Raw genomic sequence first — 13,727 nt, forward strand, 5'->3', positions numbered from 1 at the left:
CACATCCTTTACTATCTGAGCTCATTAGAGCTCCTGGAGCCGTGGCCTTGCCATCCGTGGCTTCCTCCTCCTGGTTCTTTTTTGGGGGACTATCATGCTTTAGGTGATCAGAATCCACTGGTTGGAGATGAGGCCATGTCTGTCAAAACACATTTCCTTTTGGGACCTCTGCTCTCCCTGCTGCTTTGCCTCAGTATCTGAGTGTTGGTTTTCTGGAAGTCGAAGCTAAACAGTTGTTTTTGTCCCCAGGCCTTTTCTTTCCTCCTTTAAACTCTAAAATGACAAGTTACTTCCTCTCAAATGTCATATTCCTTCTTACTATTGTTTTTGCTAATTAAGTTTTTTTTTTTTAACGTGTTGCTTTCTGATCAGAATTGAGTTCTGGGTAGCAGGTCCCTTTTTTGCGTCTTTGGCTGTGTGAGGGGTGGGCTCTTAATAAGGACAGGAACTCCTCAGGTGCCCTGCACTTAGCGGAACAGGACGTGCGTCTCTCTCAGCCGTCCTCGTCCTCGTGTTGAGTGGTTTGGGCTCTGTCTTGCATCTGGGCCACTTATGCTAACTGTGTAGGAAAGAGCGGTTCATATCTTCTACCACATATCCCCCTGTATGTTACCGCAGTAGTCACTTGACTTTTTGTTCTTTTTCCTTTTCTCTTCACCCAGCTGTCCTCCAGTCTTCGTCTTAGTGTAGCATTGTGGAGTTGTTGCCAGGGGTGGCGTGTGTGTGTGTGTGTGTGTGTATGTACTGTCCTCTTTTTTTTTTTTTTTTTTTTTTGGTCAGAAAGTATCTTTATTTTATACTTGTGACAAAAGAAATGCTTAAAGTTTCTTTCTTTTTTTGATTGAAGTACAGTCAGTTTACAGCGTGTCCATTTCTGGTGAACAGCATAATGCTTCCGTGTCCTGCCCTCTTGACTTGTAAGACCCTTCTCTTGTACTTTCTCCCCTCCTTCCAACTCCAGTTAGACCTGTTGATGAAGGTACACAAGCCTTGAGTCTCATTCCGCTGAACTGGGGTGATGAAGACGAGGTGGTATTTATCGCCTCCAGTTACAATTTTATATTTGCTTTGCCTGTTGTGCAGGGTCAAACTGATGAGGGCTGTGTGTAGGCCAGAAGCAGTGTTGGTGACCTTGTTCCGTCTCAGCCCCTCTTAATAGTTCGCGCATCTCCGTGGAGTTTGTAAATTCATACCTACGTACTACGAAGGACATGGCATTTTTCTCCCTGCCACTCCAATTTTAGCTTACAGCCAACTTGGAGAGTTTAGTGTGTTTCTTTCCCCCGCCGTCTACCCTGGGTCTGGGGGAAAGATGCCTTGTTTTCTGCTGTAAGCCCTGGCCTATAGAGCTGTTCCCCATTTCATCAGTAAGTATGTTGCAACCGCCCGCTGCTAAGCTGTGCCAGGTCTGAGGGATGCAGAGATGAATGGGGCCGACCAGCAAAAAGAGCAGGGAAGGGAGGCATTTAGGAGGAAGGAGACCAGGCAACAGGACACTAATATTGGCAGCTCAGGGTTAGTTTGTCAAAGCCTCGTTTGTAGTGGGGGAAAAAAAAAAAAAAGAATGAGGAGATTAGATTCTGAATTGGGTTGAATCCTGGCTCTGTCAATTACTGGCCGGGTGACCTTGGGCAAGTTACCTCCCTGGCCGTGGTTGCCACACCTGTAAATGGAGTCAGCAGTTGACTCTATGCCAGTGGCCTGTTAGGAGATTAAATATAGCATATTTTCTATATATAAAGTGCACCTGACACATGGTTGGTACGATCTGCATGAAAATTCCTCTTTCTCTTTTGAAGTCGTTATCATCTGCTGGAAGAAACAGAAATATCTGTGTCCCCAGCCTTTCAGTTTCCTCCCCAGGACTCCAGCGTGGTTGACGCCCCCACTGTGTGCAGAGTCCGTTTCCATGTAAGTCAGAAGTGGTTAGCAGCGGTGGTTTGGGGCCTCGGGCTGTTCTCTGTCACATTTGGGTTATGTTCTCCAGAAAGATGCAGGCCTTTCCAGCCACTGGGTTACCCTCATACTCTGAGTTCCAGCAGGTCCTGCACCCCCGGGGCCAGCGTGGCGGCCCCCTCCCGACTCACCTCCCAGTCTTAACAGGAAGGTCAGCTTGCTTTGGGGGCACTCAGGACGGGAGTCAGATACAGGCCTGAAGCATACTGCACCTCAGAATCCAAACCCCTCGACTTAATTTTGAAAAATACATGCAGATTGCAGAGATGCAAACAGTACAGAAAAATACAGAATGAAAAAGAAAAAATAAAAAAAATAGAAAAATACAAGCTTCTCTCTAGTACCTACTCCCTCATGGTCAACATTGTCAATATAATTTTTGGGGGGAAGGGAGTAAATACTTCCAGAAAAATGTTAGGCATCCACAAGTGCATGTATCTTCTTCTTTCTGCCTTAAAACAAAACAAAACAAAATGACAAGAGCAAAGCCACCTGAATAGTACATTTTGTATTCTGTTTAGAATATTTTTGGAAATTTAAAACACCCAAAAAAGAAAATGTCACCTAAATTACCACTAATGAACCCTTCGGCAGGTTTGCGTCTTACCTTTGTGAATATACTTTAAAAGTTACTTGAGTAATGTGAATGCAGATCCATAAAAAAAAATTGGGGGGGGCATAAAGGAAGAAGCTGAAATCATCCCATTCTTTGCTTTCCCATTTATTAACACCCTGTCCCCCCGCAGTGGTGGCTGCCGCCTGCCTGGCTGTCTCTCAAGGCTTTGTCACAGGGATGTGCTGCTGTTTGTCTGACCAGCTCCTGAGTGGTATTCGTTTAGGTCCTGACCAATTTTTTGCCATTAAGATGCTTTAAGAACATGTTTATAGGATGATTTCCCAGCTGAGTAATTACCGGGTCCAAGCTCGGAACATTTACAACTTTGACAGAGACGGCCAAATTCTCCCACAAATGTACGAGTTGATATCCCTGCTGAGTGTTTGGAAGGGTGCCTTTTCCCTCAAATATCTTTGCATAAACTCAGGGGTTTTATTTTGTTTTATTTCCGCTCAAACATTAAAACACCTTTTTGCCATCCTGGTGCAATTATCATTGTTTTCAGAAACAGTTCTCTTATGAGTTGCACTGGACGTCTTTTCGTTTGGCCTTCTGTGGTTTTTCTTTGAACTGCCTGTTCTTATTCTTTGGCCATTTTTATAGTGGATTGTTAATCTCTTACAGTTGATTTGCCAGAGTTAAGTCAGGCTTTTTAATCCACCATGTAATACAAATATATATATTTTTTAATTTGTCATTTACAGTGTGACTTCTAAGCCTCTTGCTTTTTTGTTGAAGCTCGGTCCTTCGTGGCTGCGCAGGGCAGGTCCTGCAGAGCGAGGGTGGGGGTGCAGACCGCAGGGAAGGTCACGCGCATCTCCTGGGTGGTGTGTTGTGGTTGTTTTAAGGCTTTTGGCACTGGATTCCCCCCTGCAAGTTTTATCTGGGGGTCAGAATTTTCCCCGGCACATGAACAAAAGTCTGCAACAAACGGAAAACTGCTCGTACCTCCTAACCAAATGTTTGGGAATGTGGATGCCAACATGAAGGACCCTGATGATGTACTTCTGTGTATCTTTTACTTCAGCAACCTTCTAAGTTTTACAGAAATCTGCTGTTAGATTTATGTTGACATCAGTTTCTGTGGGAGGACCGTCAGGGGCTCCTCCGTGAGCTGTGCAGAGGTTCTGGAAGAGGGGCGTGCTCTCCCCGCCTCCGATAGATGTAGAGAAAGATCGTTTCAACCAAGACTTGTCTGTCTGTGCTGTCTTGTATTTCCAAGCTGAGCTAGATGAAAAGAGACGTGAGGCCCCCCTCTCCAGCTGTCAGTGGTTCTCTGTAATTCGGGGGTAAAGGAGACCCTCCCTCCGCCCCACTGCTGCTTTTGTAGCAACACCCGATTTCTTTCCTTTGCAGCACACATCCCGATGTGGAATTAAAAATAGTAATAAGAAACTTTGTTTATTGTGAACTAAAATGTAAGTCCCATGGGGTGCAGGTCTTGCTTGTCGTGTTGTCTGTCGTGTCCTCACACCTTCCAAGCCGGTGTGTGGCACGTGCTGGGCACCCCAGGTTTCACCAAGTGATGGCAGTCGGGGCAGATGAGGGCAAGTGCCGTGAGTGCCGTGTGTCTCCCTGCCCCCTTGATGGCTCCAGATTCAGGAATGGGGGCTTTGGAGGGGTCTCTGCTCTTTAGAGAGATCACACAGGATGCCAGGACAGTGTGTCCTGGTCCTGCTACTACGTGACTGTGCACACCTCCTCATTCACTGCTCAGGGCTGTGGGGGCCCAGTTCCCCAGCATTCAGGCTGGAAGGAGAGGGCCAATGATCTTTGAGGCAGACATGGATGCCCCATTCCTAGCTGGGGAGCTGAGGAGGCTTGGTCAGGGCCAGATGGAGCTGGAGGAGGACAGAGTGCCTAAATAGTCTGCACTCAGTTCTCCTTATCTTCTCTTCTCACCCACCACGCACGGCCAGCACCCACTGGGCATGAGCTGTTTCATGCTCAGTACTCTAGAGGGCAGGTCCATGGCTCAGCCGCCTGGCAGAGCTGCCTGGAAGCGCACAGCTGCTTCTCCCTGACCTCGGGGCCTGGGGTGTGGATGACAGCCTCCAATTAAAATTTGGAGAGCTAAGCTTCTTTGCCTCTTTGAAAAGTATATATGCTAATTGTAAGCCACCTAGAAAACAAAGATATAATAAAGAAAATTAAGTCACTGTAATCTTACCTTTCAGATATGTAATTATTAACATTTTCCTGAGTGTGAATGCCCTCCCTGTTACATATCTGTGTATGTATACATATATGTATATATACACACACATACTGTATGCATCTGTGTACACAGATATACACAGAGATAAATACAAATATACATGAGAACTGTACTGTACATAAGGCTGTGTAGTTTGCTTTTTCATTTACTATCAGATAAATTTAAGAAAACTACAGACTGGGATTTGGGTTGCAAAGGAAAAAAATACAGTGCTGCCACTGACAGTGATGACAGTGACTGAGGCACTTAGGAATCCATGTCCCATTACATAGTCTTCTGAAGCAGCGTTTTAATGATTGTAGATTGTATAAACTTTTTGAAAAAGCAATCTCTATTGCTTATTGCTGGGCATTCAGTTTGCTAGTCATTTCCAGTTAAAGTCAACAATTTTTGGAATATATATGTATATTCTTAAAGCTCTGTCTGTGATTAGTGCCATAGGGTAAAATTCTAAAATCCTAAAGTTTTGGAATTCTGGAGTTTCAAGATTAAAGGGCTTGCACGTTAAGGCCTTTGTGCATTTCCAGCCCCCGTTTTCGGCTGTTGGCATCATGGACGGTCTTGGGCAGGTGTGGTATCCTTGGCCTCACCAGGGGATGGTGGGAAAGGGGCTTTGGGAGCAATGAGATGGGGGGTCGCATTCCAGTCCTGCCGAGGACAGCCAGCTGAGAGGCCTTGAACTAATGGTTCAGCTCCTCTGAGCCTGTGTTTTCTCATTGAGAAAGCAGGACGCTGCCTCCTGGGGTGGATGTGAGGGCTCCCATTCAGAGTGCCTGGCACCCGTGGAACCCAGAGCGCTCCTGGGAAGCAGGGGCTCCCTCTTCCCTGCTCCCCTGCATCCTCCCCGCTGGCCCTGTGCTGAGGAGGTTGCTGGGACCCAGCCCACAGCAGCGGCCCTCCTCCCCAAGTCCTCCTCTTTACTCCTGGCTGCGAAGCACCCCAGGTCTGCCCCCTGTGTGTGGAGGGGAGTGGGCGGGCCCGGCCCACGTCGGGAGGCGGCGCAAGAGGTCTTGTTTAACAATTTGCACCACACACACGACGTACCACGTGGTGTCTGATTCAGACTTTTGCATCACTCTTGGCACCGCGTCTGTCTTGGGAAGGGATGGATGGCTTCCTTCTCCTGATGTGTGTCCGCCCCCAGCTGTCTGTTTAGGCTGTAGGGAGGGAAAGGGAGACTCAGGGCGAGGGTGCCGAAGCCTGCGTCCCTCCCCGTGTTCTGCGTCCCTTCCACCCAGTGCCTGGAGCTGTTCATAGCACCTTAAATGAGATGGGTGTGAGCAGCATCCCAGTTGCCCACCCCAGTGGGACTCTGGCACATGGGGGAATTTGGGGGCAGAACAATAATGGCAAACACTGATGCAGTGCCTATTATGTGCTGAGCATCATTCTTTACATAATGTGCATGTATTAACGCATTTGATATAGGTAGGTGCTGTTTTTTTGTTTGCTTGTTTTGGTAGGTACTGTTATTATCCCCTTTAGGTAAGGAAACTGAGACACCAAGGGATTAAAAACTTCCCCAAGTTCACACACTGAGTAAGTGGTGGAGCTTGTGAGGATCCCTTGGGACCTGGGCCTCGTCCCTTCCCTTCTGGTCCTCAGATCTTCCTTGCTGGGGACCAGTGCCTCAGGCCCCGGCCTCTGTTTCCCTCCTTCTCCCTGGCTCACCTTAGCTTAGGGTGCTTCCTACTCCCAGGTCTTTTCATGCAGACCCATGATGGAAGATTTGGTTAGGGAGGTAAGGCGGACCATCCTCTTTCATCCAGGTCGGACAAAGAGAGGCTTGGAACAGTATTTTGGGAGAGCTCCCACCGTTCCCTCATTGCCACCATCATCCTAGTGATGGGCAGTGGCCTCGTGGCCTGGTCCCTGGCCCCCGCCACACTTGGTAGGTAGGTGGCCTGCCTGTTGCATTGCAGTCTAGCACATGCAACAATGACCCTTTTCAACAGTGCAGGGGAATTTCAGATGCAAACTGTAGGGGGCCAAAGCAAGTCGCAATATCCTTTCTAGGCTTAGCATGGGCTTAAAATATTGCACGATCCCTTTCAGGCATTCCTTGTCCCAGGGCCTATGGCTTTTGGTTTGGGGAAGACCCTTCCTTCCTTCAGATGTGGGCCATCAGGGCTGTGGTCCTGGGCCCTTTGGCCTCCACTGCTCTTATCCAGGCCAGAGCGGGAGGACCTTTCTCGTGTGACTCTCTTGGCTTCAGGTTGAACCTGCCATGTACCGTTGCTGGTGGCGCCTGGCAGCACCCTAGGAATCCTGTTTGCTCTCCCTGTCTCTTCTCTGGCTTGCTGCTCGGGAACCTCCCCTCCTGTTCTTTACTTAGCCCTCTGCTCCAGATTAGCACATGCTTGGTTTCCTCTCTCCAGGCTTCGGTACCCCACAGCTGTCCACAAAGCCTCTTTGGCTCTTCATGGCTCTGCCCCCAAGATGTCAGCCAGCCTGTCGCCTGACCAGGTTGAAGGTCTTGCTTTCATGGCTTGGGCTGGTTTTTATATCCATTCAGGGATTTCTGATAAATATATACCTGATGTCAATTACCAGTCTTCATGGGAAATTCTAATTATGTTTCTCTTAGAAAAAAAATTTTTTTAATTGAAGTAGTCAATTATAATGTGTCAATTTCTGGTGCACAGCACAGTGTCCCAGTCATGCATATACATACATATATTTGTTTTCATATTTTTCATTAAAGATTATTACAAGATACTGAATATAGTTCCCTGTGCTATACAGAAGAAACTTTTTTTAAAAATCTATTTTTATATATAGTGGCTGACATTTGCAAATCTCAAACTCCCAAATTTATCCCTTCCACCCCCTCTCCCTGGTAACTGTAAGATTGTTTACTATGTCTGTGAGTCTGTTTCTGTTTTGTAGATGAGTTCATAATGTCCTTTTTTTTTTCTTTTTAAATTTTTTCTTAGATTCCACATATAAGTGATATCATATGGTATTTTTCTTTCTTTCTGGCTTCACTTAGAATGACAATCTCTAGATCCATCCATGTTGCTGCAAATGGCATTTTTCTTTTTTTATAGCTGAGTAGTACTCCATTGTATAAATATACTACAATTTCTTTATCCAGTTGTCTGTCAATGGACATTTAGGTTAATTCCATGTTTCTTGAATTTAAAAATACTATTCTTTCCACTTTACTTATTTTGCTGATTTGAATCCAGTTTTACAGATGAGGAAACCCTTTTCAGAAGGTGGGTTGGCTTGCCTAACACGAGCTGCGAAGTGCAGAACTGGGATGCAGGTTGTGTGTGATTCCCAAGGCCAGATTTGTTTTACTAGGTCAGTCCAGCTCCAGGTGAGGGATTTTATGGAAGCCTGGAGATGGAATGCAAACCCAGGCTTTCTGGCTGCAAATTCTGTTTTGCCTAATGCCCCACACTCTTAAATGTCTAAGGCAGAGAGAGCAAGCAGACCCTGCAGTGCATGCTGAGTTCAGGAGGGGCCGAGGGGCATCCTCACTTACCATAGCAGTGGTTGGTTAGAGCGCGGAGCTGGTTCCCAGGTGGGGCGGTGGTCACCAGGCTGCAGGCAGAAACCCAGCCTGCAGTCTCGCTGGTGGCTTGTACACATCGGGGGGAGTTGTTATATCGAGGTGTTACAGCCTCAACTCAGAGGTGACGGAGAGGGCCCCTCTGGGGGCAGCTGTGCTGCTGGTTTGCAGTGGCGAGTGTCTTTCTGATAGCAAAGCCCTCTTAGAGGTGTTATTTCACAGATGCTTGCAGTGGCTCTGTGAGCGAGGGGGCCAGGCAGCTGTGACAACTGCTAACTCACGAATGTGGAATGGACTCAGGAAGGTAATGGCCTCTCCAAGGCTACGCAACTGGAAATTGATAAATTCCAGACCCAGGCCCAAGTCTCTCCTGATTGTTGCCGCTGAGTAAATTTTGCAACTTTAAATCTTTCTCTCTGGGCTTCAGTTCCTATGTGCCTGTACAGAGGGCGATAGAGGTCTTTCTGTTTTGGCTGCTCTGAGAACTTTTGCTCTTGAACCCTTTGAATTTAACAGTCTCACAGCACATTATCTCACAAGGTTATAAGCATTTTCTGTGTGTCTGCCCCCCCTCATGCCCCCACCTCCATCCCCTAGTCTGAGTTCCTTCAGGCTGGGAATCTTCTATTTGGTACTGACATCTAGCACAATGTGTGGCCCATAGTAGGAGCTTGATAAATGCTTGTTGAATTGAATACATGCAAATGAAATTGGCCAGTGCCTCCTCCTCTTCACAGGGCATGGGAAAGGATAACCTTTTCCCTTGGTCCATCCAGATGAATGAAGTTGAAGGTGGCAGAATTCAGGACCCGTGCAGCGTCCTTAGATGGCCACCAGGTGGCAGTGTGACCTCATGATGACCTTGCCTCCTGCCAGCTCCTTAGGAGACTCAGTGATCTGGGCTCCTGTTTGGGGATTGCCTTTGCAAAGGACCTTTGCATTTGGTGCTCTGAGACTGATAAGCCTTGGCCTCACCTCATCTCTAAAAGCTGTGTGATATTGTGCAAAAGGCTTGGACTTTGGGATCCACCAGGCTTGAATTCCAACCCTGGCTCTGCCTTTCCCCAGGAACCGAGTCTGGGACACACTACTTCTCTGAGCCTCAGTTTCCTCATCCTGTAAAATACTATGTAATTAGAAAAGGGCCAGAGTTTCGTGGACTGGAGCAAAACTGAAAGTTAGTTTTCTTTTTTTTTTTCGCCACAAAAAATATACACCATTCTTTAAATTGTTTAAATTAGATTAGATTGAACACTGTGATATTGATGATAGTTGATCTTATTTGATCTACAAGAAACAATTCTGTATAATTCAGACTGTTTCATTTATACATGTATATTGCATATAACTTTTCAAACCCAGAATCATTTTAAAGATTATTAATGATCAGTCTGCATTATTAATGTTTCCTGCTTGACAGAATTCTATTTTGTCATCATGCAGCACTTAATTTAGGCTTTCTCTATTGAAGATCACTTTGTTGCTTCCACATTTTCACCATTAAAACACACACATTTTCACCATCAAAAACATCGTAGTAAAGGACACAGTTGCATATGCCTCCTTATCATGAATTACCTCATATAAGGTAAACCCTAAAAGTAGGATTCTTAGGTTGAATGGTACGCATGTCTTTCAGTTCACTAGGAGTGACCACGGTGGTTTAACCAATACTGAATGCTAGTTTTCTTGTTTGAAAATTCCTGTGTTTGCCTTTCCGTGCCCTCTGTCATCTGGCTCCATCCTGGCCAGCTGATCTTTCTTAGCAAGCTTCATGCACTTCCCAGCAGGTCTGTTAGCACTCCTGCTGTGTCACTCACCCGCCCCAGCTTCGCTCCGTCTCAGTCACTCAGGCCCGATTCCCACCGTTTTCCCTGCCTGGGTGCCTCCCTTCTGCCTGTTCATTTCCTTGCCTGCCGGACTGTCTCCCTGACACCCCAGCCCTCTGAATGTCCAAAGCAGTTGCAGTCTGTACTTAGAGGTCTAATCTTGACGTCCCACGGAGATGGCTGCTCTGTCAGGGTCCTTGTCTTGATTGTTTTCGTATCTATGCCAAGACGGTCTGCAGCAAAAACGACAGCTAACGTTACTGAGCGCGTGCCGGGCGCTCTGCTTGATGCTTTGCAGGGTTATTTCACTTAATCCTTAGCAACAAATCTGTCCCCATTTTACAAAGGGATGTATCAGGATGTCTTTGGCTCTGAGCAATAAAAAAGTCCCACTGAAAGCAGTTTAAACAGTAAGGAAAGTCTGTTTTTACCAAGAAGTCATGAGGGATGCTTGGTGATGTCAACAAGGTAGCTGCCACCTCTCCTGGTTGCTTCCTTCAGTGCGTTGGTTTATCCCCTTCGGCTGGTCCCCCTCATGTTACCAAGTGACTGCCGCGGTGCCAGGCACCACATTCAGGAGAGATGATGTGCGTTCCTTGTGTTCCCTTTAAGAGGCCTCTCGGCAGATTCCCCCAAAGTTTACTAAGGGTCAGGTCTTAGTAAAAGGGCCTGGGATTAATGAGATGGACTCAGACTAGTCAAGATTCGGCCCCCGAGGCAGGTGAGGGATCCAGGCTCCCTTAATACCTTGGCCACCTGCTCCACGGAAGAGGGGAGAGGAACGAGGCTTATGAGTTAAGTAACTTGCTCAAAGTTGCATATCTAGTAAGAACCAGGATTTAAACCACATCTGGCTGACACCCAAGGCCACCTGTTGGTTGAAAGGACATTGCACGGGATTTGGTGTACTGGGTTTGAGGGATCCTGGAGTTACCTTATCTTACCGATCTGGAGTCTCCCTTCTTTCTAGGCCCCTTTCATTTGTTGTTTGGGTTTTTCTCAGTCCGTCTGTCTCCCCAGGCCTCCTTTACTCCCTGTCTACCCATGCTTGACTCTGCCCGCCATCTGGAATTGACTTTGTACTCTTAGCTGTGGAAGGGCGCAGCTGGGCAAAATGGTCAAGGGTGATCTCACTGTAGCTGTCAAGGCCCTGTGAGGGGTCATCTTGAGGTTTCTTTTAGAGTAGCAGCTAAGGGAGCTGCAGAGCTCTGCGTCAGGACTTAGGAGAAGGAGGCTTGGGGAGGGCGCTGGAGCGCTGGTGGTGGACCAGCCGTAGGCGGCGTGGATGGTGCGACAGGCGGGGTGGGCCGGGCTTGGGGTAGGCCCAGTGCTCCCTGCAGCCCCCGAGCAGTTTCTTAGGAGGCGATGGTCTTGCAGATGCTTCAGGACTGTCCCAAGGCCCGCCGCGAGGTGGAGCTGCACTGGCGGGCCTCCCAGTGCCCGCACATTGTGCGCATCGTGGACGTGTATGAGAACCTGTATGCGGGGAGGAAGTGCCTGCTGATTGTCATGGAGTGGTGAGCAGCCTTCCTCTTTGTTCCTGGCCCAACCTGATCCCACCCCTGCTCAGGCCCCTGACCTTCTAAGGATGGCCAGACGGGGACTCAAGCCTAAAATGTAAACGCTTGACTTCTTTTGGTGGGAGCGTGATGGTGGTGTGTGCACCAGATGTGACTGTGGCTTTGTTTCAGTTTGGATGGTGGAGAGCTCTTTAGCCGAATCCAGGACCGAGGAGACCAAGCCTTCACAGAAAGAGGTAGAAAGGGTCTGTTGTGGGAACCAGGCTTTGGCAGGCAGCGCAGCAGGGTGTCTGAAGGGGGCCTCGGGCAGCCGTTGCTCTCCTGAGAGGTCCTGAGGCCTGCTGCCCCTCCAGCTCGTGCTGAGTTCCTGGGGTAGGGGGTGGATGCAGGGAGCCTGGGGCTGTGTCGGGGGCCTGGGGTATTGGGTTTTCAGACCTAATGACACATCTTGTGGCTTTTCTTCCCTCTCCTTCCTGCTCTCTTCTCTGCAGAGGCGTCAGAAATCATGAAGAGCATCGGTGAGGCCATCCAGTATTTACACTCGATCAACATCGCCCATCGGGATGTCAAGGTACCAGCTGTGGTTACTGCCCCCCTGCCGCCCCCCAGCTCAGGTGTCCTGGAGGCCATGGGGGTCAGGGTCACGGCGACCCCAGGAAGATTCCCAGAGTCATCCTGCATCCTCGAGCCTGGGTGAGGGCAGAGTGGGACAGAGTGCTACCCTCTGCCCTGCAGGGCCCTGCCTTCTCTGGGCAAACCCCCAACCCGGTCTGTAAGCCTCCTGAGGCCACACTCAGCCCCGTGGTCCTCCTGAGTCAGGCCTTCTCAGTCACACCTTTGGTCTCTGAGTCCCTGTGGTGTTTACTGCTGGGTCTCTGTGTTAGTCTCTTATCTCCAGGCACCCTGTATGCTCTCGGGAGGCTGGGTCCTCATGGTGTGCAGATCACAGGGGCTGGACAAATGGTTGTTGAATAGAGGAAGGAAGGGAGGGAGGAAGGAAGGAAGGAAGGAAGGAATCTTTACCCTTTCGGTTTCTGGTAGCCCCGCCAGGTTCAGCAGGGCTGTTACTTATGTCTCTCTTTCTGTAGCCTGAGAATCTCTTGTACACCTCCAAAAGGCCCAATGCCATTCTGAAGCTCACTGATTTTGGCTTTGCCAAGGAAACCACCAGCCACAACTCCCTGACCACTCCTTGTTACACGCCATACTACGTGGGTAAGTCCAGAGAAGGCCTGGGGAGCTTGTCTTTCCCCAGAGATTTGTCAGCCCCCACTTTGGCGGTCTCAGGGCCACAGGTCCTAAGAGGGTCGTGTTCTCCAGCCCTTTCTAACACTGGTCCTGATGTGACCTGAGCCGAAGTGGGGCTTGTCGGAGCTAAGCTGGGGTTGAAGCAGTGTCGGAAGTTACCTGCCTGAGTTTGTGGGTAGGACTTTGCACACACGTGCGCTTTTCCTGAGATGAGCCCGCTGCTCCCATCAGACTCCCGGTGGAGTCTGGGACGCAGATTTGGTCAGGAGTCCCAGCTGACGGGTGCGGAGTAAACTCTGAAAATGTGTTTGTCAAATTAAATGGCAGCCTGAAAGGCTCTTGCAGTTCAAGAATTGTTTCCCCTTGAGATTCCAGCCCCCAGGGCTCCTCTTGCAGGAGGGTCTTCTGCTCCCCTCCGTCCAGGCCGGCGCCTGGACTGTGACTGTTCCCCCTCCCAGCCCAGCTCTGGTCCCATCATGATGGACTGAAGGGCTGGATGGGGAGCCCCATCCACAGAGGAACTGGGGCAGATTGCCAGGTTCCCAGGGCTGGACCCACCCATGTTGACCTTTGGTTTGCAGCTCCAGAAGTGCTGGGCCCAGAGAAGTATGACAAGTCTTGTGACATGTGGTCCTTGGGTGTCATCATGTACATCCTGTGAGTGTACGGGTAGGAGACTTGGGGGAGCGGGGCTGGGCTGGGCTGGGGCGGGCTGGGGCAGGGGGTGGAAGGAGGCCTTCATCTCTCCGGGACAAGAGGAAGAGGCAAAGATTAGTATTCCCCTTCTGGATGGGAGATGCCCTGGGAATCCCCTGCGTGT

At 49.0% G+C, this 13,727-nt stretch overlaps 1 protein-coding gene across 2 annotated transcripts in view; it reads left to right on the forward strand.

Annotated features, from left to right (window-relative positions):
• The window catches only part of MAPKAPK2 (MAPK activated protein kinase 2), a 63,390-nt gene that overhangs the window by 28,437 nt on the left and 21,226 nt on the right, over positions 1-13,727 (forward strand). For both annotated transcript variants that reach the window (XM_064477127.1, XM_010991340.3), the window contains exons 2-6: positions 11,517-11,656; positions 11,831-11,895; positions 12,151-12,230; positions 12,748-12,874; positions 13,489-13,564. In XM_064477127.1, coding sequence (XP_064333197.1) covers positions 11,517-11,656; positions 11,831-11,895; positions 12,151-12,230; positions 12,748-12,874; positions 13,489-13,564 — 488 coding nt within the window. The remainder of the gene's footprint in view (positions 1-11,516; positions 11,657-11,830; positions 11,896-12,150; positions 12,231-12,747; positions 12,875-13,488; positions 13,565-13,727) is intronic.

The sequence above is a fragment of the Camelus dromedarius genome, chromosome 21 (genome assembly GCF_036321535.1).
Source record: "Camelus dromedarius isolate mCamDro1 chromosome 21, mCamDro1.pat, whole genome shotgun sequence".
NCBI lineage: Eukaryota > Metazoa > Chordata > Mammalia > Artiodactyla > Camelidae > Camelus > Camelus dromedarius.